The sequence below is a fragment of the Octopus bimaculoides genome, chromosome 1 (assembly GCF_046866305.1).
Source record: "Octopus bimaculoides isolate indiv1 chromosome 1, ASM4686630v1, whole genome shotgun sequence".
Lineage (NCBI taxonomy): Eukaryota > Metazoa > Mollusca > Cephalopoda > Octopoda > Octopodidae > Octopus > Octopus bimaculoides.
Window position 1 is genome coordinate 6,383,718 of NC_142928.1, and position 27,407 is coordinate 6,411,124.

Here is a 27,407-nt window from a genome sequence, read left to right on the forward strand (position 1 = left end):
TACAAACAAGGTCAATTTTTTTTTTCAATCTTGATATCAAAAAAAACGTGAGTTGTATAATAATAAATATTATTAACCCTTTCGTTACTGTATTTCTGTTGAGATGCTCTGTGTTTCTTTGAGTTACTTTAAATATAACAAAGAATTTAGTAAAATAACTTAGTTATCATTAAGCTAGTGTTAGGAACATAAATTGTGACTAAGGTTTGTTGGAAGATTTTAATTCAAAACTTATGAAAACAAGACATTTGTACTACAGGGCCAGAGGTGGTTTCAGCTGGGTTGGTATCAAAAGGGTTAATATTACAAGCTTCTGAACAAAACAATTTAATCTTGGATGCTGCAGTTGAGCTAATACAACAGATATTAGGTGCAGGTGTGGCTGTGTGGTAAGAAGTTTGCTTCTAAACCACATGGTTCTGGGTTCAGTCCCACTGCATGGCACTTTGGTCAAGTGTCTTCTACTTATAGCCTTGAGCCGACCAAAGTCTTGAGAGTAAATTTGGTAGACGGAAACCAAAAGAAGCCCATAGTGTGTGTGTGTGTGTGTGTGTGTGTGTGTGTGTGTGTGTGTGTGTGTGTGTGTGTGTGTGTGTGTGGCTGATCATTAGAGATGTGTTTAAGTATTCCTTTGTCTAATTATTTGGATAACATCATCATCATCATCATCTGTTTTCTATGCTGGCATGGGTTGACCGGTTTGTCCAGAGCTAGGAAGCTGCACCAGGTTCCAGTCTCATTTGACTTGGTTTCTATGGCTGGATGTCCTTCATAACACCAACCACTTTACAGTGTGTGCTGGGTGCTTTTAATGTGCCACTGGCATGAGCCCTTTAACGTGGTACAGGCACAAGTGCATTTTACATGGCATGTATGTCTTTATGTCTGTGTCTGTCCCCCACCACTGCTTGACAACCGGTGTTGGTGTGTTTACATCCCCATAACTTAGCAGTTCAGCAAAAGAGACTGATATAATAAGTATCAGGCTTTAAAAAAGGGGTAAGTGCTGGGGTCGATTTGTTCAAGTAAAATCCTTCAAGGCAGTAAAAGATAAATTTCATAAAATAACTTTATTATTATTATTATTATTATTATTAATTTAGTGTTTTGGGACATAAATTAACATGAAATAGATGAGGGAGGGATTTAAACTTTGAAACAAGGATTTGTTATCATAGGGCCAGGAGTAGGGTCAGCTGAGTTGGTATTTTAAAAGGGTTAAAATCATTAACCTTTTCACAAATATCGTGACACGAAGTGGACGAGAGAGAAAGGACCCCCTGTAGAAGATGCTAGAGTGTCAGAAGTAACTTTCTCTGAAGACATCTTTTTTATTGTTTCCTCTTTTTTTTTCTATTTGTTTCTGTCCTATATTCTTCATTATTTTCAAAATTAACTGAAACAAGCCACCCATTACACTCAGTCATGGCAGATACCGGTGCCACAAAAATGGCACCTGTGCCGGTGGCACGTAAAAGCACACACTTTACACTCTGTAAAGTAGTTGGTGTTAGGAAGGGCATCCAGCTGTAGAATACCATGCCAGATCAGACTGGAGTCTGGTGCAGCGTGCCAGCCCTGGTCAAACTGTCCAACCCATGCCAGCATGGACAATGGATGTTAAATGATGATGATGTTAATGATGGCTTTGTATTTCAGCAGGAATGTAGCAACAAAAGCGTTAAACTCTCATAGCAACAAATAGAAAAAGTATCTAAATATGTCTGTCTTATCTTACAGGTTCCATAGTTGGTCAGGCTCTTTCAGACCATGAAAACGTTCGCAAACTAGGTTTCACAGGATCCACACCGATTGGGAAAACGATCATGGAAAGGTTTGTGTTTACAACTGTTTAGAAATGTTCCTTTCCACTATAGGCACAAGGCCTGAAATTTGGAGGGATGGGGATAAGGCAACTACATCGACCTCAGCATTTAACTGGTACTTATTTTATCGACCCTGAAATGATGAAAGGCAAAGTTGACCTCACCGGAAATTGAACTCAAAATATAAAGACAAATGAAAAGCTGATAAGTATTTTATTCAGCAAAGAGTCAAAGGTAGACTGTATGATGCTTGCATGCGAATGGCTATACTGTATGGTATAGAGACATGGGCTCTGAATGCAGAAGACGTGTGTAGAATGGACAGAAATGTAGGTAGTGTGCTCCATTGGATGTGCAACATCAGTGTGCATGTAAGACAAAGTGTAAATGTATTGAGAGAAAATTTGGGCATAAGAGGAATCAAATGTAGCATGCAAGAGAGAAGACAACATTGGTTTGGGCATGTGATGTCTATTAATGAAGACAGCTGCATAAAGTGCTGATCACTGAAAGTGGATGGTACCCATGGAAGAGGAAGACCAAAGAAGATGTGGGATGAAGTGGTAAGGACCGATATCAGGATGTTGGGCCTCATGGAGGAAATAACAATGGACTCTTTGTCTCACTATAACCTTTCATTATCTGACACAAGATCACCTCATCCAATGTCCCCTCCCCTCTCAAAAGAATATATTGTCTTGCAATGTACTTGGTGACCCTATCAGTGCATGTGCCACTTAAAAGCACCCAGCCCACACTGTGAAGTGGTTGATGTTTGAAAGGGCATCCAGCTGTAAAAACGTTACCAAAACAGTCATAGAAGTCTGGTGCAGGCTTCTGCCTGGTCGGCTGTTATCACACTGTCCAAATCATCCATCATCATCATTTAACGTCCTTTTTTCTATTCTGGCATGGGTTGGACAGTTTGATAGCAGCTGGTAAGGCCACGAGCCACAACAGGTTCCAGTGTGTGTTTTTGCATGGTTTCTGTAGCCAGAGGCCCTTCCTAATGCCAACCACTTTTAAAGAGTGTACTGAGTGCATTTTACATGGCACCAACATTGCTTTTTATCTGGCATCAACACCGGTGCTTTTTATGAATACAAACATTAAATGATGATAAGGAAGAGGAGGATAATCCTATTTCTAAGATGGTTTGATGTGCTTTTAGAAAGATTTGGCTGTTATTTCTTCTACATCAAGTGGCCATGTGTGTATGTTTGTGCCTCCTTGTCTTGACATTGTGTGGTGGCTGTAAAAGAGTATCACTGTCATATAAGCAGTGTCGTTCATTTCCAATATTCTATGGAAACAAGTCTGTTTATGGGGAAAGATTACCTCACTTGGAAACAGGTGAGGGTTGGTGACAGAAAGAGCATCCAACTGTAGGAAATCTGCCTTAATATATTCCAACCAACTTATGCAAGCATGGAATGTTAAAATGAGGATAATAATACCATTTCTTTGATACGACTCACTCCTTATCCTTTGAATTCCATTCATTTTTGTAAACGAGACTCTTCAAAAACAACAAATTCGACAACTAATGATCTGTTGTTTATTTTCTTTGTATTGTTTACAGTTGTGCCAAAAGTAATGTCAAGAAAGTTTCTCTGGAACTCGGTGGCAAATCTCCTCTCATTATATTTGCAGATTGTGATATGGACAAAGCGGTCAGAATGGTAAATGTTGTTGATTTTATAAATGCCTCTCTCTCTGATCTCAATCTTAGTGTCTCTTTTGGCAATGCTCTGGCATTCCAGAATGGTCAACCATATCTCCCCATCGCTTTCTTGTTTTTCTTTCTACATCTCATTCTTTCCTTCCTTCCCCTTTTCTTCCTTTCTCTCTCTTTCTCTCTCTCTCTCTCTCTCTCTCTCTTTTCAAGTTTACTTTTCACTGAATTTGAGCACAGTAATCAATTTACTGGCCATTAAAGGTCCTGAATTCAATCCCAACTGCAGTTGTTGTGTTTAGCCCCAGGTCACCCATGGTCATGCAAAATTATAGCTGAGCAAAAACATTCCAACTCTGGCCATCCCAACATCTTAGAGTTATATGAAACTGTATTCTCAAATATATTCATTCCACTTTTTGACAGTGGTAGGGCAAGAACTGAGGAAAATTCAGCTATTATTTCTACCAGATTGATTCCCCACCTAGAGGTCCCATTCCAGACTTGACCTTATGACAGTAATGTCTGTGGAATGCGATGACAAATCACAGTTCTTGCTTCAGTCAGCCTTTCCAGAAGTACCAGATTCTTACTTGACTCTAATTCCATTCTCTGTTACACCACAAAAAAATTGGTATGGCAGCATGGTAAAGAAGCTTACTTTACAACCATATGGTTCCTGGTTCAGTCCCACTGTGTGGCACCTTGGGCAAGTGTCTTCTACTATAGTTCGTGGCCAACCAATGCCTTTTGAGGGAATCTAGTAGATGGAAACTGTGAGGAAGCCCATTGTGTTTGTCCCCCACCATTACTTGACAACCAATGCTGCTTTGTTTATATCCCCAGTAACTTAGTGTTTCAGCAAAAGTAACTGATAGAATAAGCACCATACTTAAAAATAAGTACTGGGGTCAATTTGTATGCCTAAAAACCCTTTAAGGTGGTGCTACAGCATGGCCACAATCCAATGGCTGAAACAAGTAAAAGTTTTATTGTTATTCTGCCCCAGAATTGACTTCATTCTTTCATTTTTTCAGGGATGTGGCAGCGTGTTCTTTAACAAAGGAGAGAACTGTATCGCAGCTGGACGGTTATTTGTTGAAGAATCCATCCATGACGAATTTGTTGAGCGTGTGGTAAGTCTTGCTTTTGTTTATTCTCTGCATGAAAGAACTTTGGTGTTGAGTTTCTTGCACAATTATAAGGTCACACCGACATTACATGGCACAGACCCAGTCACACTTTTCCCACACACGTACATTGGTACATGTATTCACACATGTAAACCATTTTACATCTATTGATGTGGTACGCGGGGGTAAGTGTCTTCTATTAAAACAGTGAACAGACCATAGCCTTGGGAATGCGTTTTGGTGGATGGAAAGTGAAACAATTCTTTATTTACTACAGTTCTATATTTAAGAGATGAGGAACTATGTACATTATTTACATATGATGGATATTTGTCCTCATCTTGTTTGTTGTTAACACAACGTTTTGGCTGATATACCCTCCAGCCTTCAACAGGTGTCTTGGGGAAATTTCGAACATGGGTTCTCATTCCTATGCCCATGGGCATATGGTGTAGTGGTTAAGAATGCAGGCTACTAACCCCAAGATTCTGAGTTTGATTCCAGACAGTGACCTGAATAATAGTAATAACATCGAAAAATATCTTAGGAATGAGAATCCAGGTTCGAAATTTCCCCAGGACACCTGATGAAGGCTGGAGGGTATATCAGCCGAAACGTGTTAACAACAAACAAGATGAGGACAAATGTCCGTCAAATGTAAATAATGTAAATAAGCTCTTTATGTATCATCTTTTCTTGCTCTCTTCACCTGTGGCACAATGCACATTGGCACAAGGTAGTTGCTTCCAGAGTATAAATCTGTGTTATATGATACACCTTATGTTGGTTTCATCAACCATACTCCCCCATACTGGCTTAGGGCATCTTGGAAGAGGGTATACACATACATACACACGACAGAATTAAATAGACACTCCATAAAACATTGTTTCATGTTTAACTTGTAATGGTTTATATTTTTTATTAATGGACATTTTTATGTTTCAGGTTCTATATGTAACTGTTTAATCATGCTATGTACAAAAAAAAGCATTGGAACTGTCCAAAATTCAAAGAGGCCCTATTGTGGGTCAATCACCCATTGTGGGTCATTCACCCATCCTTATATACACGCACTCACTCTTGCATACTGTCAATGTCACTCTCTTTCTCACACACACACACACACACACACACACACACACACACACACACAGTCATATACTTGATGTTGTTCAAAGACAAATTCCTCTTTCCTTTTGGTTCTCTTCCCTCTTTTTGTCTCAACCACCTCCCTCTCTCTACTCCTTCTCATCTCTTCTCTCTCTCTCATTATCTTTACTCTTCCACAGATAGCAGAAATAAAGAAAATGAAGATTGGCAACCCATTAGACCGTTCTGTGGACCATGGACCCCAGAACCATAAATCTCATTTGGACAAATTACTTGAATATTGTGAGATTGGAATAAAAGAGGGAGCCACCCTTGTTTATGGAGGAAAACGTGTCGACTGTCAAGGTAATGTCATCATCTTCTAACGTCCATGTTCAATACTGATATGGGGTTGGATGTTTTAACAGGATCTGATGGAATCAAGGACTACATCATGCTCCAGTTTGGTTCTCATTTGAACCGACTTCCTGAGGCTGCTTCTCTTCATTACTTCACACACATATATCTCTTTCAAAGACCCCTAAAATACTTGTAATAACTTTATTCATCCTTTCATTGCAGTATCTTTATGAAATTTTCATTGCTGTAGAGACTGGATAGTTTAACCCTTTCATTACCAGCCCGGCTGAAACCACCTCTGGCTCTGTGTACAAATGTCTTGTTTTCTTAAGTTTTGAATTAAAATCCTCCACCAAACCTTAGTCACAATTTATGTTCCTAACACTAGCTGAATGATAACCAAGTTATTTTACTAAATTCTTAGTTGGATTTAAAATTAATTGAAAGAAACACAAAGTACCTCAACAGAAATACGGTATGAAAAGTGTTAAAATATATAATAGAGAAACAATTCTTAATCCTTTCATTACCAACCTGGCTGAAACCAGCTCTGGCTCTGAGTACAAATGTCTTGTTACCAAAAGTTCTGAATGAAAATCTTCCATCAAACCTTAGTTATCATTAAGCTAGTGTTAAGAACAGAAATTACTACAATAAACTCTCTCTTTACATTAACCCTTTAGCATTCAGATCATTCTGACAAATGTAATGTTTTTCATTCACATTGTATTCAATTAATCATGTATTATCTCATAGCTTTGAAATTTTGATGATATGATTTTGTATATTTTATAATGGCATTGAAGGGTAAGTGTGAGAGGCTGGATCTGGCCAGTGTAAACATAAAACAGGTAGCATATTTGGGCCTGATATGGCCAGTTTAAATGCTAAAGGATTAAACCATTTGTTAAACCCTGCTCATCCCCTGAGCAATCATCTTGTTGCCCCCATTTAGACGTCTAAAGAGAGAAAGCAGAATTTTAGAGAATTCAAGTAAAACTGAATTTCTTTAATGGAAATATTTCTGTTTGCCTGCAGGCTTTTTTATGATGCCAACGGTCTTCACAAATGTCAAAGATGATAACTTTATTGCCAAAGAAGAATCATTTGGTCCGGTAATGGTGATCTCAAAGTTTACAGATGGGTGAGTCTAGGATTTCTAATTAAGTATATGTGTGTGTGTGTGTGTGTGTGGTGGATATGTGTGTATATATATGTGTCTCTCCTTGTCTTGATATTACATGATAACTAAGAGAGCCTTGTCGTCGTAGAAGCCTTGTCATTCATTTCTAGTCTTCAGTACAAACATGTCCAACCAAAGACAAATCTTATTTGCTTGGAAGCAAATGAGGGTCAGCAACAGGAAGAGCATCTAGCTATAGAAAATCTGTCTCACTGAATTCCATTTGACCCATGCAAGTAAAGCAAAATGAATAAGTTAAACAATGATGAAATGTCAGTTTCCTCTCCAAGAAGCATTAGTTTTTGGTGTTTTTGATGAAGCTTTTTTTTCTACAGATACGTGAAACTGAACCAATATCTCAGTAGTTCTAGACAAGACCATAGCTCACAATTATTTGAGACCACCCATCCTCCGTTTTTTTTGTTATAATGATATTTACAGGTTTCTCCCATCTATATTCAATATACTTTATGAGGTCTTCTCAAAGAGTATCGGAACTATTGCTACAGTAACAGAGATGAAGTATACAGAATGAAGCTGCTTGGTACTGATGGACCTTGACCTCTGTCACACTTGCATGCTCAGCTATAATGTTCTTGTTCCCTTCCATTGTTTATAGCAGTGACTAGAAGTGTAGAAGTAGAGTGTGGTGGTCACCTGCGTCTGGTGAGTGGCATTTGTGGGATTTTATTTTTTGGAAAAAACGAAAAGGTTGCAAGAGACGAGATCTGGGGAATATGGTGGTTGTCGGAGCTGGGGAATGTTGTGCTTGGTGGAAAACTGCTGCACAAGTTGCACTGAATGGGTATGGTGCAGTTGTCACTCACAGGACACATGCATCGTCCACACTCTGTCAAGCATTGCTGTAAACAGCGAGCAAGCATGTTCATTGTTTAACATCTGCCTTCCATGCTGGCATAGGTGGGAGGGTTTCACAAGAGCCAGCCAGGCAGAAGTCTGCACCTGAAACCATGCCAAAACAGACAATGGAACCTGGTGTAGCTCCAAGCCTTGCAAGCTCTTGTCAAACTGTCCAGCCTATGATGGTGATGGTGATGATACATGTCTGTGTATACCCTCATAAGTGAACATTGCTGTTATACGTTGGTTATTTCCAGTCTTCTATGGTAAAATACTACTTTGCTTGGAAACAGGTGAGGGTAGGCTACTGGAAGAGCATTCAGCTGTAGAAAATCTGTCTCAACAAATTCCATCTGATTCATACAAACATGGAGAACTGAACATAAAACCATGATGATTTGTGTCTTTCAATTTCATGTGATTCCATCATCTCTTCTTTAAATATCCTTCAAAACTTTTTTTTTTTTTTTTCAGAGATATTGAAGGTGTATTACGAAGAGCTAATAAAACAGAATATGGTTTGGCATCTGGTGTTTTTACCAAAGACATCAACAAAGCATTAACCGTTGCAGACAGTCTTCAGGCTGGTACCGTGTTTGTGAATACATACAACAAGACTGACGTTGCTGCTCCCTTTGGCGGATTTAAACAATCTGGTTTCGGCAAAGATCTGGGTGAGTGTCGAGTTTGCCTATAAACAATGCCATTTATATTTCAGAGGTGCATTTGTCAGGCTGAGGATTTGATCTGAGACAGCATGCAAGGCACATATTAGCCATTCAAAATTGCACAAACAATGTTCACTTCACTTCAATCACTTTCAAACAGCAAGTTTGTCCTAAAACTAGTCTCAGACAGGCTGGTGGCACAAGAGTTACCATTAGATGTTTTCCTTGTTTAGAGTCAGAAGCCCAAAGGCTTTAGTGGTAAGCACAGCCCTTGTATTTGGTGTGGAAATCTCGTGGACATCATTCTATGAATCACTGACAAACACTCAATATTCTTATTTCCTTCAGGTGAAGCTGCTTTGGATGAATATCTGAAGATAAAGACTGTGACTGTGGAATATTAAATACAATCAAAGTAAGAAGTGGTTTTGTCTTTGGTGTCTTACTAGTGTGGTGTGGAAATAATGTGGAAAGTCACCAATTTAGTGGGGGTGGTCACTAGTTTTGAAATATGCAAGTGTTCTGAATGTCAGAAGGGATGTTTGTAAACGAAACGTTGTAACTTTATTTGGATTGTAATGAGAGCTTACAAGTGCTGAGCAAAGCAGCTGTAGGAGTCAGAAGGGAAGCCATAAAACTTATTTTTGCACAAATGGTTTAGAAGCTTGTGGCACTAAGGTGGTAAGAAATACAGACAGACAGTTTCCATCTTAGAGAAAACAATGTGTTCCCTGTTGAATCTATCTGCTGACTGTTGTTAAAACATGTGCCAACCAAGATGGAAGATAACTGCACTTTGGTATTCCTGTGTGCCTCTCTGATTGGCTGAAGTTGCCATAGCATGACTGTGCTATATTCCATGGCAACAAAATAGAGCTTAATACAGCTCTATATTTAAGACATGAGCAATTATGTACACTATTTACATTAGATGGATATTTGTCCTCATCTTGTTTGTTAACAAGATGGCATAGCTATGTGGTAAGTAGCTTGCTTACGAACCACATTGTTCAGGGTTCAGTCCCACTGCGTGGCACCTTGGGCAAGTGTCTTCTACTATAGCCTCGGGCCAACCAAAGCCTTGTGAGTGGATTTGGTAGTTGGAAACTGAAAGAAGCCCGTCATATATATATATATATATATATATATATATATATATATATATATATATATATATTTGTGTGTCTGTCTGTCCTCACAACATTGCTTGACAACCGATGCTGGTGTGTTTATGTTCCCGTAACTTAGCGTTTCAGCAAAAGAGACTGATAGAATAAGTACTAGGCTTACAAAGAATAAGTCCTGGGGTTGATTTGCTCGACTAACGGCAGTGCTCCAGCATGGCCACAGTCAAATGACTGAAACGAGTAAAAGAGTAACACAACGTTTCAGCCGATATACCCTCCAGCCTTCATCAGGTGTCTTGGGGAAATTTCGAACCTGGGTTCTCATTCCTAAGGTATTTTTCGATATTATTATTATTCAGGTCACTGCCTGGAATCGAACTCAGATTCTTGGGGTTAGTAGCCTGCACTCTTAACCACTACGCCATATGGCGTAGTGGTTAAGAGCAACCTTGGAGAGTTGTGGGACAAATATCCGTCTAATGTAAATAATGTAAAATAAAGCTTTCCTGATTCTTCCATGACCATAGAAATAGAAATAATAGGGGGAGAGAGACGAGAGAGAGACGACAAAGAGAGAGAAAGATGACAAAGAGAAAGAGAGATGACAAAGAGAGAGAGAAGAAAAGGATGTTTATAGAAATGATAAGAAACATGTTTATGGAAGACAATTTTTTTTCTTTCTTTCTTACTGAAATAAAGATAGGTTCATCAGTGGGTGTAAATAATGATGGAGGCAGATATAAATTGATGGCATAAGAGTGTTTATACAGTTGTAGAGGACATGCAATTCTCTTTGGGATGAGTGGATCTTAAAGCAAACACAGCTATAATTAATAGAATGTACATATGTAGAATTTTAAAAACTTGAAGGCTGCTGTGGGGTTTGAAACGAGATCTCCTGTAAAGGTGGCAGGCATTCTACCACTGGACCAAACATCACTTTGGGTCATTTTGCTTTGCTGGAGGCCTTCTGACAAATTCTCACTTATTAGAAAGTGAAACGACCCATGTCACATGACAAAAACAGTGAAGTTTGGGGGTAAGAGTCTGGTACTTTGGGAATACGTAAAAAATGATGGTTCAAGAAAGTTGGTTAAGATTGACGGTAACTTGAATAGTGCCAAATACATCCAGCTGCTGAAGGAGAGTTTGATAACAGACTTGGATAAAGGTGAGATTTTTCAGTATGAGGGAGCTCCATGCCACAGATCGCGTGCAACACAACCGAGTCTGGCTGGTGAAAGTGTTACCGTATTGAAAGATTGGCAAGCTCAGAGCCCTGACTTAAATATCATCGAGCAAATGTGGACAGAACTAAAGAGAAGAGTTCGTCAGAAGAATCCACGCAACCTTGAAGAGTTGTGGGAACTCAGTCATAGAGAACGGCATCTGATAACTGTGAAGATGGTGAAAGATATGTACGCATCTCTTCTAAGAGAAGCCACACGACATATTAACAATGTACAGTAACTTCTTGAAATGAACATTATGTAATCAATTTTCATTATACTGTATCTTGATTGGTTTATGTGAGGTGGCCGAAAACTTATGCACGGCTATTTTTGGTGGTCATCTCACATCTTCCCCTTTCATTCAGAAACCCTACTACAAAATATAAGATTTGGTATGGAAATGATTCCAACAGGGCCAATGTTTCACCTGCAAAAAAAAAAAAAATACAATGTGAAACATCTACTTATAAGTTGACAATTAGTAGAAATTTACATCAGTTTAAAGTGGCCAAAGACTTTTGCATGGCACTGTATATATAGTGAAAAGGTTTGATAAAACAATTTTTTCCACATGGTGAATTGTAGTGAAAAATATAGAGAGAAGAACCATGCACAGAAATTCTATGATGGATAAAATAGGCATGGCTGTGTGGTAAGTAGGTTGCTTACCAACCACATATTGGAAGGATATTTTGTGTGTGTATGTGTGTGTGTGTGTGTGTACACAGGGAGGGAAATGGAGGTAATAGATAGATATTGAGATAGGTTTTGAGAGATAAGTAGCAGAGAGGGTGTGTGTAGTAGAGAAAATGTATTTATCTTTTTTTCTTTCTTTTCCCTATAGGTGCAAGGTGAAAATGGAGAAAAAGAGGATGAACATCAAAAGAAACTGATTTTTTTGTTTAGTTTTGTTTTGTGAAAATACTATAGCAACTGTTTGCAAGAAATTGATACGTAAAATAGAAATTATGTAAGAAATATTAGTTTCAGTAAAAAAATTATAAAAGACACAAGTAATCTACAGCTATATATATATATATATATATATATATATATATATATATATATATATATATATAGCTGTAGATTACTTGTGTCATTATGGTAAGTTCACCCCAAAATTACTCCATCCAATGAGAGATAAATATCATTTAATGTATACATTATAAAGGTATGTGCTATTAATAGATTCTTGCTGTGAAGACCCGTATCTAGGCAGGTTTTTATAATGCTCCTTGTGTCCCCAAGCAATCATCAGGCTAAAGATTGTTTGGAGACACATGGACTGTTATAAAGACCTGCCTAGACACAGGTCTTCTCAGCAAGAAACTATCAGTAGTTATCTTTAAACTATGTACATTAAATGATATAAACTTATTATATTTGATGACATATTAGATGAAGTCAGTGTATATTCAGGAAAAGCAGTTTTTAATGCATTAAAGCATGTAATTTAACCCCAGCATCCCATGTAGGACCTGCAGTAATATTTTTAGATGCTTTGGTGGGGGAGGGTGGATATGTCATATATATAATGTAAGGTAGAAAATTAATGACTATTTGAATATCTTTTGGAGAAACATAAAGGTTGCTACTCAAAAAAATAAATTTTCTGCTCAGTATTTTTGGTTTCAATTATTTCTTACATTAAATGAAGTTTTAATTATCTAGCTGACAGCTAATAATCCTTTTTTCTCTTTAGATTTTGCATACAATCCTATTTAAGATGTTCATGTACACTCGGGCATCATATGGTCACACATTATGTAGAAATGAATCTATTGTAGCACGGATGGTTCTGAAATAAAACAAAATGTCTTAAGATGGCAATATATTGCTGGTGGTCAGTGTTTATTGTCACCAGGAAAGGGTTTGGTGGATCCTTGGACATACTAAGTCCTTCCTTGGTGAAGAATGCACCTTTCAACATGGATTAGTGAATAGTGATTTCAGATGAATTAGACAGTCAAAGACAATCTGGGGAAGCAAGGAAAGGAAGCTAAAAGAACCCTTATTTGGTTGGGAGTTTAGAGATATTCTAGCAGATGTTTATGACAACAGAGAGTGGAAAATGAAAACTTTGACAGAGCTGAGAGTTCCTTGAGAAAAAAAAAATCTAAGATTTGTTGATCAAATTTTTAGCTGGTGCAAGGTTCTGGTGCGACTAATGGTGAAATGAGATGGAAGAGAGAGCCAGAAAAGACAAGAGACTGTCTTGGAAAAACTAAGAGGAAGGTCGAAGCAGAGGGTATTAACAAGTAGAAAGGAAGTTAGGTACTAGATATACTGAGAAGGGAAGCAGACAGTAAGAGAAAATGTAAAGAGAAATGAATTGGAAGTCAATGTGCCAGAGAGAATTGTGACATCTTTGGAGATAATTGTATTTAGAATGACAAGAAACGTTCTGGTTTTTACCGTTGCTGAATGAAGGCACATGGCTTAGAGGTTAGAGTACTTGGCTCATGATTGTAAGGTCATGAGTTCAGTTCCAGGACAGCACATTGTGTCCTTGAGCAAGACACTTTATTTCACACTGCCCCAATCCACTCAGCTGGCAAAAATTAGTTGTACCTGTAATTTAAAGGGCCAAACTTGTCATACTGAATCTACCTGAGAACTATGTTAAGGGTATGCATGTCTGTGGAGTACTCAGCCACTTGTACATTCATTTCACAAGCAGGCTGTTCCATTGATTGAATGGAAACCCTCAGTCATAATTAATGGAATGCCAGTTTACTGTTGCCAAAAAGAAAGCAGTTTGGAAATACTACTCTGAGAATTATGGAATGAGAAAAAAACACTTCTATCCCAAGTAAAGCCAAAAGAGGAACCAGTCATCCAAGTTGAAAACTGAATGGTAGATAGAACAATGAAAGAGAGGAAAGTAGCTGAGATGCTGAAGTGAGGGTCATGTGCTAGTCACATGACTTACAAATTTTATCGGAAGCTGTCATGCCCGACGACTAGCAAAGGAGTATCAATGTCAGCTACAAGGATAATGTTCAATGCTCTCGAGGGAATTCTAGGGGCATCAGATTGATGAACCAGGTTGTGAGGTCACTGGAAGAGTTTATAACTCAACGGATTAAGAGGAGAATTAAACTGAGATGAGAGACAGAAGAAAGGAGGAACCATTAATGCCTTTCTAGTGACACAACAACAGCAGAAGTGAGCCATTGTGCCTAACACTTGTTGATCCAAAGAAAGCTTTTTTTCGACTCTGGTCACAAAGGAACTGAGAGCAGATGATCCTTTTGAGGGTCACACAAACCACGTAGAGGAGGTACAATCAGCAATAAATACCTTGAGAAATTTAACATACAGTTGGGGGGGCTGCCAGCCCAGCCCCTTTGTCCTAATTTCCAGATTATAACAGAGAAATTATTTAAGATTGGATGTCCATGGGAACTCCTTTTTACTGATGACTGTATTCTTAAAGCTGAATCTGTCAAAAATTTGGAGAAGAAATTCCAGACGTAGATTTTGCTAAGTTTACTTTGAGGCTTCTCAAAGGTTTTGCTTCTGTGGTGTTAGGAAAGAAAGCAGAATCCTGCTGCTATCAGGAACAGAAAGGGTCGTGTTTGGCATACATAAAAGAAATTCTAAACAGTGTAAACTATGAACCCACATATGTGGAGAATGAGAAGATAAACAGATTCATTAAGCCATAGGAGTGTCAATGAAATAGATTGGGTTCACTGCCCAGACAACTCGCAAGAAGCTACTGATGACTTTTGTTAACTTAATTGACATAATTAGTGCAGGAGTGGCTGTGTGGTAAGTGGCTTGCTTACCAACCACATGGTTCTGGGTTCAGTCCCACTGCATGGCACCTTGGGCAAGTGTCTTTTACTATAGCCTCAGGTTGACCAAAGCCTTGTGGGTGGATTTGGTAGATGGAAACTGAAAGAAGCCCATTGTATGTGTGTGTGTATATATATATATATCATCATTGTCGTTTAACATCCACTTTCCATGCTGGTATAGGTTGGATGGTTTCACTGAGGACTGGTGAGCCAGAAGGCTGCACCAGGCTCCAGTCTGATCTGGCAAAGTTTCTACAGCTGGATGCCCTTCCTAACACCAACCACTCCAAAAGTGTAGTACACACACATATGTAAATGTATGTATGTTTGTGTGACTGTATTTGTTCCCCCAATATCGCTTGACCACCGATGCTGGTGTGTTTACGTTCCTGTAACTTGGCAGTTCAGCAAAAGAACTGATAGAATAAGTACTGGGCTTACAAAGAATAAGTCCTGGAGTCGATTTGTTTGACTAGAGGTGGTGCCCCAGCATGGCCACACTCAAATGACTGAAACAAGTAAAAATCTAATTAGCAGAGCGAAAATATGTAAGTATAGAATGTGTTGGCAAACATTTTGGGATCTATTTACCTCCAGTGGGATACTCATGTACAAAGTGTGATATTGTTACATGGTAGTGGGAAACTGGTTTTAATTGTAGAGGGTTTGTGAAGTTATGACCTGTTGGATATGTGATGTTAGAAGCACAAATGGGCCAAAAACTGGGAATAAGAGGAATCTGATGTGTGTTAGAGAGAAGACTGCAATTAGTTTGGGTTGGAAGGAGGGTTGTTGTGTACAAAATAGAAAAGATTCTTTAAAGTGGGAGACATGGGATGAAGTGGTAAAGACTGACCTCAGGCAGTTGGATTTCATGAGATTACAAAGCAGCAGCAGATTGCCCTGTCTTTGGCAGACTGGAAGGAAGAGTAATAAAGGAGGGTGGGAAGAGTGATGAAAGGGAAAAGGAGAGAGCATATGTGGTCTGATGAGGGAAGATAGAATGAGAGGAGAGAGAGAGAGTAATAAATGCAAGCAGTGAGATGTGGCAGTGATGGATGTCTGAGTGATAAGAGGAGGGAATAACGGGAGACAGAGTGAGGATTAGCAATAAATAGACTAAGAGAAAAAGAATGAAATAATCTGAATTCTGGCCAACTTCAACCTTTTCCACCACAAACCTCCTCCTAAACCATAACAACCTACTTAGCTTCATCTCCAAAAATATCTATTCAGATGATATAATTGTTCATTCTCCTCTTCTCAACCTTCCACTCTCAAGTATTAGCCATGAGGATCCGACACACCTCAACATATTTCAGTGTAAGTAAAGAATAATAACTTAGTTATGTCGCTTTGCATCTTTTATTACTTATCTCTCCCTTAATTTTTATTTACTTTTTTTACATCCCTAAACTGAACAATTACCCCACTAAGCCATGCGCCTTGACTGTAGGATGGTGCTGCTGCAAACACACAAACGTCTCTGACCTAAAGAGCAAAAAAGAAGTACTGAGTGATATAAAATCACTCACAGACACACATCAAACTTTGGCCTACAAACATACTGTGTCTATATTTAAGAGATGAGGAACTAGGTACATTATTTACATTTGACGGATATTTGTCCTCATCTTGTTTGTTGCTAACACAATGTTTCGACTGATATACCCGCCAACCTTCATCAGGTATCTTGGGGAAATTTTGAACCTGGATTCGTTCTTGAGGTATTTTTCAATGTTATTATTATTATTAAGGTCACTGCCTGGAATCAAACTCGGAATCTTGTTCCATCATTCTTTACTTGGGAATTGATCGGAATGGCACATTGAATACCAAAGGCATCACAATTCATTCTTTCTGAACTTGAAATCCTCAACCGTTAATGTGGGCTACTAACCCCAAGATTCCAAGTTCGATTCCAGGTAGCGACCTGAATAATAATACATAATAGTAATAACATCGAAAAATATCTTAGGAATGAGAATCCAGGTTCGAAATTTCCCCAAGACACCTGATGAAGGCTGGAGGGTATATCAGCCGAAACGTTGTGCTAACAACAAACAAGATGAGGACAAATATCTGTCAAATGTAAATAATGTATACTGTGTCCTATCTATATTTTTTCTATCACAACTACAATGGTCTCTGCTCCTATCATGACTGGTTTCATACCATTTTCCCTTGGTTATTCCTAGCTCACTCATCTCTCCTCCTTCCCCATTACCTCTATTATCTCTCCTCCAACCCTTATACCCAGTCCTTCCCTCTCACTGCTTCTAAAATCCCTCCTTGCCAATAATTTTTTTTTTTTTGCTGCTCTCAAACTATTCATCAAAAATATTAAATTCATGAAACTCCCAAAATTTAGAGGGTCTGCAATGAGTCATGAGTACAACCTCCTTTTTCCAGCTCAGACCAATTAAAAAAAGGGGGAGGGATTCAAGCAATCATGTGGAGCAGAAGGGCTTCCTTTTAGTAGTAGGGGTAGATTAAAAGTACATAAGAATCAACATCAGTCATCTGTTTTGGCACGGTTTCTACGACTGGATGCTTTTCCTAATGCCAATATTTTACAGAGTGGACTGGATGCTTTTTACATGGAACCAGCAAGTCATAATGCAGAAACTCTTAATTGATTCACAAGATTTATCCAAAAGTTCAACATAGAAATGGTTCTTGCTTAAATATAAAATTTAAACTATTCACATTAGTAGTGTAGAAAGAAGGGCAAGAAACAAGGACACTCTCACCTCAAAGACAAACTCAGAACAACGTATTCAGCTTTGCTTCACAAGGATCAGCAAAACTTGTTGACCATACATGCACATGTACACTACCCCAACCTCTAGCCAGAAACTACTCTCCCTCGGATATCCTTTCCACATGCCTGTTCCCTTTGATACCCTGATGAAGAAAGAGGTCATTCAAATGCCCTGCTCCTTGACCTGATGTCACTTCCCCTTGCTTCTGGTCCCAAAGTCACCCGTCCTCCCTTACTTACAGTCCCAAAGTCACCCCTCCTCTCTTGCTTCCCGTCCCAAAGTCACCCCTCTTCCCTTACTTCCAGTCCCAAAGTCCCCTCCTCCCTTGCTTCTGGTCCCAAAAATCTCCTTTCATTCCTCCACAGGTAGACAATACTGATACAATTTTCAACAATTCCCTGAAAGTGGCTAAATTTTCCAATATCTTTGTAAGATTTATGATATTCCAAAATTGTTAAATTCTTCAATTTGGATATCCAATTGTTATTGCATTGTAAATGAACCTCAGTTGTGAAGAATTAGGAACTTCAATTAGCATTCACCAAAAAGAGTTTGAGTTTTGCATATTCAGAGTTTGAATTCCTGATTTTGTAAATACCAAAACTGTTTTTGAAACTGGTTTAAAAGCTTGACACACTCTCGCAGACTCCACTATTGATTCTGGTTCTTTCTGCTTTGGAATTGGTACCACACATTACTCCATGCAATGTTTCTGCTTCTTTTCATTTGAGTTGCAAACAACTACAGCAGTGATTAAAAGAGAAATAATCAGCTAATTTGGTTCTAATTTCAGAGGTGTTACCAAATATAGAAATAGGCTGGATGGTCATGGACAGAACTCTTGATCATAAATGTCATCAATGAAGACTGGCTTGACACTAAACAAAAACATCAACTAGAAAGATTACAGAAAGATTATTTCTTTAGAATAGTGAAAAATAAAAAGACAGGCCGACATCTAGGTTTCTAGTTTAGTGTTACATAATCTGGTGTTCAAACCCTGTTGTTGTTGGTTGTGTTGAGCCAACCTCCCTGGGACAAAGTGTCATCACCAACATCATTTAACATCCATGTTCCCTAATGACATGGATGAGAGAGTTTGACAGGATTCGGCAGGTCCAAGAACTGCATCGTACTCCACTCCAGTGCCTGCCCTTCCCAACACCAATTGCTTGACAAATTGTACTGGGTGTGGCACCAGCACTAGTGAGGTAGTCATGCAGCTAGCAGGGCTATGAACCCTGAAGAAGGTGGCTTTATGCTACAAAATGGGAGGAAAAGGGGTGAGAAGGGGCCAGAACAGAATTGGTTTGCTATTGCAGAAGAGTTACTTACATTACAGAAAAACTGGAACCCTGTTGGTTATGACAATGAGGGTTCCAGTTGATCTGACCAACAAAACAGCCTGCTAGTGAAATCAACATGCAAGTGGCTGAGTACTCCACAGACACAGCTACCCATAACATAGTTCTCAAAGAGATTCAGCATGACAGAGTGTGACATGGCTGGCCCTCTTGAATTACAGGTACAACTCATTTTTGCCAGCTGAGTGGACTGCAGAAGCATAAAATAAAGTGTCTTGCTCAAGAACATGTTGCTGGGAATTGAACTCACAACTTCATGATTGTAGGCCAAATACCTTAACCACCAAGTGATGTGCTTTCAAAAGAGGGTGGAAACAATGAGGGTGGAGTTGATAAAAGGCAGCCAACAACAGGAACCTCATCATTTATAAAAGCAACCCTGTGAGAAAGGTCTATGTATAAACCCTGGTTTTTATGAATAAAAAAGCAATGTTAAATATTTTTATATTTTATTTTATTACAAAAATTGTATTAATTTCAACAAAATGTACAAAATAATGGCCAAATTCTATAAAAATAGAAAAAAATATATTTTCATACTTTCAGTACATATATATATATGTGTGTTTGTATATATATATCCATGATCAGATTAATTAACAAAAGGTACCTTGGCATGTGTTTGCAAGTGTCTGTATAGGGGTATGTATGTGTGTGTGCATGAATATAATTAAATTTCTAAACAAATTAAAGTGGGTAAAATATACAAAAAAAGTAAAAAAGAAATTTCAACTACATATATACATCTATATATATACATTCACACACACAAATATACATGCATACACATTTTTATACACACACATATATATGTATGTATATATATATATATATATATACACACACATATATACGTGTGTTAAAGTATACCACATGAATGTCATTTTCACCACCAAGAATTTCAAAAGCTATGGTTTTATTATTATTATCATTATTATTATACATATTAAAGAAAGTAGTTACTGGATTAATCCATGACTAACTTTTAAATTCATTTGGCTTCATGTTTCAGGCAGTACTTATCTCATAGATGTTGGTTGTATTTGTCTTAGAATCATCAATGATTTGGTGACCGAACAAACAACTTCTGAATATTTTTTCATCCAACACCAAATTAGGATATAAGGCAACTGATGCTCCAAAAACATTCGATTTGGCATTTTGGAGACAACTGTTCTAACCCTTTGCCTGCGATATTTCTATTAAAATACAATTTTTCTTGTTTCAATTAACTTTGAAAATAATAAAGAATTTAGTGAACTAACTTTGTCATTATGAAGATGGTGTTTAGAATATGAAATTTTGAAGATAGGTTTTAATTATTTGGTTAATTATAAAAGATTGTCTCACAGATTATGCCAATGGCATATTCAGCAATTTTAGGGTGATCCAGCCATCAGGGAAAACAAAGTCTATCATAAATAAAGACTAATTAAGAAGAGAACTGTTGATGATGCCACATAAACAGCACTGATGTTGGTGCCACATAAACAGCACCCTGTCCACTCTGTAATGTGTTTGGTGTTAAGAAGGGCATCCAGTTGTAGAAACCATGACAAAACAGCCAATGAAACCTGGTGTAGCTCCTGGCCTTGACAGTCAAACTGTTCAACCCATGATGGCATGGAAAATGGGCATTAAATGATGATGGAATAAACACAAGAGAGGAGGGCAAGTAGTTTCATAATAATGTAAGAGATGGTCAGAGAGAGAAGTGAATGTAGCGATGGTGAACAAGAATCGTCCAAAATAAGTTTGTGGTGACAGTATTATGGTTTACAAGGGTAATAATCCGTGATACCTTTTTGGGAGCCAGAAAATTAACTTTTTGCATGAAAAACAGAAATGAAAACAGCCAATTCTAGTTAACAGAGATGGACCAATTCTGGTGCTTAGCAAGGTTTGTTCACAAACTGATAAAAAAAAAAAAATTATCAGAGTTTGGTTACACAAATTTTCTGCACAAATCAACAAACTGCCATCTTTGAACTGAAGACATGTAATAAAAGATTTGTGAATCCCAAAGTATTTGAACAGTTCAGAGACCCTAAAGACAAAGAGTTTACATCTTTTTAAGTACAAATATCTAATTTAACATTACAATGGTAAAAAAAAGAAAAGAAAAATCGAACATAATGGAGTCTATTTAAAAAAAATAAATTTGTTTAATCCAATTTATATTTTTCTTTAAAAATAAATTTCATGTGGTACATGGAAATACTATTTCATGTGGTACATCCCAATGTGTGTTCATGTGTTATAATTCGCTAGTGATTATCATTTCAATAAATTGCAAATCAATTTTCAATAAGTTTGCTCTGTGATTAAGGCAATCAATACGTTCAATATATTTTTAATACATTTAAAATTTCGCTACAATTGAAAAAATAATTCTTTTGAAAATATTTTTCTGTACAAGTTCAAAAAAGAAGAATAAAGAAAGAAAACATGCTTTACCATTAAAAATAAAATTAAACCATCAAAAATGAATATACACTGACAAATATTTGCAGTTTGGTGATTTGTTACAACATTGTAAAGAATGTAATAAAAAGAAGGCAGAGTTCATATTGGTAACTCTTAGAAAAGAAAAAAAAACATGGAATTGAGTTTGAAAATAGTTCATGTATGAATGGTTCAAATCCAGAAGTCTCAAAACTAAAAATTGGAGATTTCATCAAATAAAGCCATGAGGAATACAAACACAGACAATTTAGCAGGAAAAAACAAAGAATAATTTTCCATGTTGGTTCTATTTGTTACCATGATGGTAATGATATTTACTGCGTTTGTTTCAAATAATTTTGATAAATCAGGAAGAGTTTAATAAAATTACTTTCTCATTGTTAATCTATGTTTGGAATATGAATTAATATGCAATTTTTATGGGAAGTTTTAATTTAAATCACAAGAGCTCTCAGGCAGATCAGTACCTAAAGAAAGTTAAAATGTGCAAATCCATGTGTGTGTGTGTGTGTGTGTGTGTGTGTTTTGCAAGTTAGCATCTGATTCTAAAATATACATAGAATAGTTTTGCAATACATTAGATTAATTACAATAATACTAATCATTTAGATGATTCTGTCTATGTCTTTGTGCCTCCTCACCAACCTCCTAGCTTCACAATACCATATAAAAAAACCCAAAAAAACCAATGAATGGAATTTTCTTCTTAAACTGAAATAAGATTTTTTTTCTATCAAAACAAAATAATTATCAAATCTATGAAATGTAAAAACAATGTAAAATGCAGGAAGAAATTTCTTTCTTTTTAAATTTTTTACAGACCTAAGACTGACTAAATTTATTAATCTGATGAGACTGAAATATTGCTCCAAAGTTATATATGCATATGGAATTATACTCACAGGAAGAGAAGTAGAGTGCTGATACGAAAAGGACACCTTCTATTGCTTGTTTCAGTCATAATTCTTTCAAGCGCAAATCTTAATACTATGATTGGCTAAAACCTTTCCAAGATATAAAAATTTTCATTAACATTGTTCTTTAAAATAAAGGATTAATTAAAAAAAGCAATACATATATATATATAGGCATGTGTGTGTATATTATGATATATATATGTCTATCATATATATATATATATATATATATATATATATATATATATAGAATCAAAAATGGTTAAAAAGATGAAAATAAAATCATCTCCAGAAAGTGTGTGTGTGTGTGTGTGTGTGTATATATATATATATATAAATGCATGTGTGTGTGTTATTTAATGACAGTTTGACTCGGTTCCATATTAGTTTCATGGGTGCAGAACATTAGACAGACGTATCCTATGCCTACCAATGTGGAACCGAGTCAGACTTATTAAATACATAGAACTCTAAAACCAAATGCATTGAATGACAAACACACACGCACACTTATATGGATATCCACAATAGAATTGTTATTCTCTGATTACAAATAATTCTTTTGAGGTAGGCATACCAAGTACACTGTACACACACACACTATACACGTGTGTGTGTGTGTGTGTGTGTGTAGATATATAAAAGTATGATTTGCATATATATAAGCTAACACACACACACACTTATGATTTTTACATATTTTATGTATACACATAGTTTTATCCACACAAATCACATACCCACACACATGAAACTTGTGCACACACACACACACACATATGAAAGTGCCTCACATATTTAAAATTACGGGTTTTTTCTTTTTTTTTTTTTGGTTTTTACAAAAGATTACTAAAATCAATGGGAAAATAATATATTCTCTCCTTTGTTTACCATTCCTATTTACTTGTGTGTGTGTGTGTGTGGGTGCGTGCGTGTGTTAAAGTTGAAGGACATTAACTGTTTCAAGATGTCCGCAGCATGTAACGTTGTAGGAAAACAGAGAGGAGGAGGCAGAAGATGGTGACCGTACACTTGATGATGTTTGCCGTGTTGAACTGAGGGCAGTAAGGACACTGAAAGGAACCACACACGTAACAAATATTCAGTTGGAACAGATTATTGGTGATGTATAAAGTTGTCCGGTAAAGCCCTGAAAATAGAAAAACAAATTAGGAAATAGATTCTATAAATCTCTATTTACGTAAATCCATTTAAAAAGTCATATATAAGAAGGAAAAAGAAGGAGAAGTGGTAGTAGTAGTGTGTGTATGTATTGTCATCGTCATTTAACGTCTGCTTTCCATGCTGGCATGGGTTGGACGGTTCAACTGGTGACTGGCAAGCCAGGAGGCTACACCAGGCTCCAATCTGATCTGGTGGAGCTTCTACAGCTGGATGCCCTTCCTAAAGCCAACCACTTCGAGAGTGTAGTGGGTGCTTTTTACGTGCTACCAGCATGGGAGCCAGTCAGGTGACACTGGCAACGACCACGCTTGAATGGTGTTTTTTATGTGTCACCAGCATGGGGGCCAGTGAGGTGGTACTGTCATCACCCATAGGTCTTTGCAAGCACAGTTTATTACCCAATGATTGAAGTATGTGTGTGTGTGTATATATATATATATATATATATATAAAATCAAAATAAGCAACAGGATATCAAGAAGTGATGCTGTGCAGATAATACCGGACTGACTTGGTGCTTCAACTTAAGTACCTAATTCAACTGAATCTCAAGTAGTGTGGTATGGTAATGTATTGCTGTGAAATCTACAACAGTAAAGTGTCTGACAACGAAACAGCTGTAAAGACAATTGCTGTAACAATACATTCGTAACCAAAGAGATATGGAAAAAAATAATCATCATCATCATTGTTTAATGTCCACTGTCCATGCTGGCATGGGTTGGATGGTTTGACTGAGAACTGTTAAACCAGGGAGCTGCACCAGGTTCCAATCTGATTTGGCAAGGTTTCTATGGCTGGATACCCTTCCTAATGCCAACCACTCCGAGAGTGTAGTGGGTGTTCTTTTATGTGCCACTGGCACAGGTGCCATAGTAATGACACCGCCATCAGAGTGAAAAACAAGAGAGATGATGACGATGCTATTGGTTTTAAATTTTGGCACAGGGCCAGCAATTTTGAGAGAAGGGATAATTTGATTACATTGACCCCAGTGTTCAACTGGTACTTAATTTGTCAATCCCAAAAGAATGAAAAACAAAGTCAACCCTGGTGGCATTTGAACTCAGAAAAGAAAGTTGGAAGAAATGTTGGTAAGTATTTTTTCCAGCATGGTAACAATTCTGCCAGCTCATACTTTGATGATAATGATGACGAAGACGATAATGATGACGGACAACGAAGACGATAATGACGATGGATGACGAAGACGATAATGACGATGGATGACGAAGACGATAATGACGATGGAGACAATGATGACGATAATAATGATGATGATGATGATGATAATGATGACGATGATAATGATGACAATCATGATGATGATGACAATCATGATGATGATGATGATAAAGATAATAATGATAATGATATTATAATGACGACGATGATAATGACGACGATGATAATGATGGTTTTACCTGGTTCATAGTAGTCATAAACACGAATCCTGTGCTGTATGGTAGCATTAGCGACAGGGTACCAACGATTGGCTCGGAAGTCTACACAAGAGGAGCTCTGATCAAGCTGCAAACAGGAAAGAAAAGATTTGTTAAATGAATTGTCTCAGCCTTCTTTGTTGTCTCATTTACATCATGTTTTAATCTCGCTGCTTTCCAATAGCCGAGGAGTGTAAAATACAGGGTGAGGGTTCAAATCCATTTAAAGTTTAGTATTATTGGAGTTATGGAGAAAAGACCCCCCCCCCAAAAAAAAAACCACACTCTTCATTATAAAGCAGAGTGTCTGGGTTCAAACCCAAACTTCGTATCTTATTTGTTTCAGTCATTAGACTGTGGCCATGCTGGGGCACCATTTTCAAAGAATTTTTAAGCCAAACAAATTGACACCAATGTTTATTTTTTCTAAGCCTGTTACTTATTCTATTAGTTGCTTTTGCCAAACTGCTAAGTTATGGGGACACACCAGCACTGGTTGTCAAGCACTGGTAGGGGATAAACACAAATACTAAGATACACACATAACAGGCTTCTTTCAGTTTCTGTCTACCAAGTCCACTCACAAGGCTTTGGTTAGCTTCAGTCTATACTAGAACACACTTGCCCAAGGTGTCATGGGGTGAGACTGAACCTGGAACTAAATGGTTGGGAAACAAACTTCTTACCACACAGTCATGCCTGAGCCTATATAACTATCTTTTTTTTTCCTTCTTTTAATCTGGAGTTCCCTCAGCCATGAATATATTCATTAAGGACAAAATCTCATGGCTTCATGGGACCAAACCATTTTATTGTCCCTGTTTTAGATAATAGAATAGTTTTTGTGGTTCAGCAGTTTCCCCAACTATTTCCTTACCATTATTGCTAGTTCCATACTGTGCATGAAACCTGAAGCATCTTTCTGATAACAGAGAGAACAGAAATAAAGCATTTAAAAAACTCCTATCTTACCGATTCGAAGTAGTATACAATTTTACGATTGTAACTTTCTGCTCGTATAAGGTTTGGTACAATACCACTTTGTACGTATTGTCTAAGGGTTGAGTTTAATATCACATATCCAGTAGGAATGTCAACTTCCAAAACGGACATCCCTGAAACCAGTGACCAGGTTGTAAATTTCCAACTGCAAAAGAATTTTTCTTTTAATTAAACCATGAATGATTGTGTGTTTGTGCATATTTTTTGTTGAATTCTTTGAAAATTTTCAGTAAAGAAGAGTCTACTTCATTTTTTGTATTTGGTTTGTAAGATTTTTGATGTGAATTTGTGTGTTTAAACAACTTTTGTTGTATCTAGGGAGGGTCATAACACCAATAAACACAATCACTGATTCAAAATCACTTCCTTATTGTTAGTCGGTTGGATGGTTGACTAATAATAAAGTGATACTGAGCCAGTGCATGTGTTATCATCATTGGTGTAATGACCCTCCCAAGACACAAGAAGCTACTTTCTAACTCAGAAACCAAATGTCATAACTGGAAGTCAGATAACAACAGCTAAGTAATATATGCTGCATTTTAGAAAAGTCTTGCATATTTTCATTGTTCCACTTAGGAATGGATTCATAAAATGTATGTCTTCATATATCTAGAGCAAGACACTAATACCTGTCCCCATTATACCTTAAATCTCTCATCTGGCACAAAGTCACAGCTCCTCAATATTACTCCCCTCATTCCCAGTTGGGGTATTTTTGTCTTGCAAGGCACTTGGTGATATTGTTGGTGCCACAAATAAAGCACTGAAGTGGTTGGCAATAGGAGGAGCATCCAGCCATAGAAACCAAGTCAAAACAGATAACTGGAGCCTGGTGCAGCCCTCCAGCTCCTGTCAAACCATTAAATCTATGCCAACATGGAAAACAAATGTTAAATGATGATGATGATGGGCATTTCTTTGCCTGGAAGATAGCAACATTCCCAGACATTAGTTGTATAATGAAGTGTACCAAAGATTCATCGTTCATTTAACTTCCCTACTTCATGCAGGATCCACATCCTACATGGCGCCAGCACTAGTGAGGTTACCTTGTATACCCACAAAACTAAAGAACCCCTAAACCCTTTCGCAGATTACCCTGTCAAATGTAAGGCTTTTTTTATGATTCCCATCCTTTTCAATTAATAATGCAATATGTCAAAGCTTTGAAATTTCAAGATGATTGTCTATTTTTAGACTGACAATGTAGGGCAGGTGTGAAAAGCTGGACCTGGCCAGTGGACACAAAAAAACGGAATATTTGTGCTGGATATGGCTGGTTTGAATGCTGAAGGGTTAA

At 37.4% G+C, this 27,407-nt stretch overlaps 2 protein-coding genes across 3 annotated transcripts in view; one reads left to right on the top strand and one right to left on the bottom strand.

Moving 5' to 3' along the window:
• The window catches only part of LOC106875996 (cytosolic 10-formyltetrahydrofolate dehydrogenase-like), a 63,662-nt gene extending 50,883 nt beyond the window's left edge, over nucleotides 1-12,779 (top strand). For both annotated transcript variants that reach the window (XM_089348309.1, XM_089348310.1), the window contains exons 18-25: nucleotides 1,741-1,834; nucleotides 3,409-3,508; nucleotides 4,539-4,637; nucleotides 5,927-6,092; nucleotides 7,125-7,230; nucleotides 8,605-8,804; nucleotides 9,147-9,213; nucleotides 12,002-12,779. In XM_089348309.1, the coding sequence (XP_089204435.1) occupies nucleotides 1,741-1,834; nucleotides 3,409-3,508; nucleotides 4,539-4,637; nucleotides 5,927-6,092; nucleotides 7,125-7,230; nucleotides 8,605-8,804; nucleotides 9,147-9,202 (821 nt within the window). In that variant the 3' untranslated portion in view covers nucleotides 9,203-9,213; nucleotides 12,002-12,779. The remainder of the gene's footprint in view (nucleotides 1-1,740; nucleotides 1,835-3,408; nucleotides 3,509-4,538; nucleotides 4,638-5,926; nucleotides 6,093-7,124; nucleotides 7,231-8,604; nucleotides 8,805-9,146; nucleotides 9,214-12,001) is intronic.
• Nucleotides 12,780-22,770: 9,991 nt separating this feature from the next.
• LOC106875989 (CD109 antigen) overlaps nucleotides 22,771-27,407 on the bottom strand; it is a 64,578-nt gene continuing 59,941 nt past the window's right edge. Inside the window, exons 35-37 of the mRNA XM_089348308.1 lie at nucleotides 26,075-26,249; nucleotides 25,085-25,190; nucleotides 22,771-23,625 (exon numbers count right to left, since the gene is read on the bottom strand). Of these exons, the coding sequence (XP_089204434.1) occupies nucleotides 23,438-23,625; nucleotides 25,085-25,190; nucleotides 26,075-26,249 (469 nt within the window). The 3' untranslated portion in view covers nucleotides 22,771-23,437. The remainder of the gene's footprint in view (nucleotides 23,626-25,084; nucleotides 25,191-26,074; nucleotides 26,250-27,407) is intronic.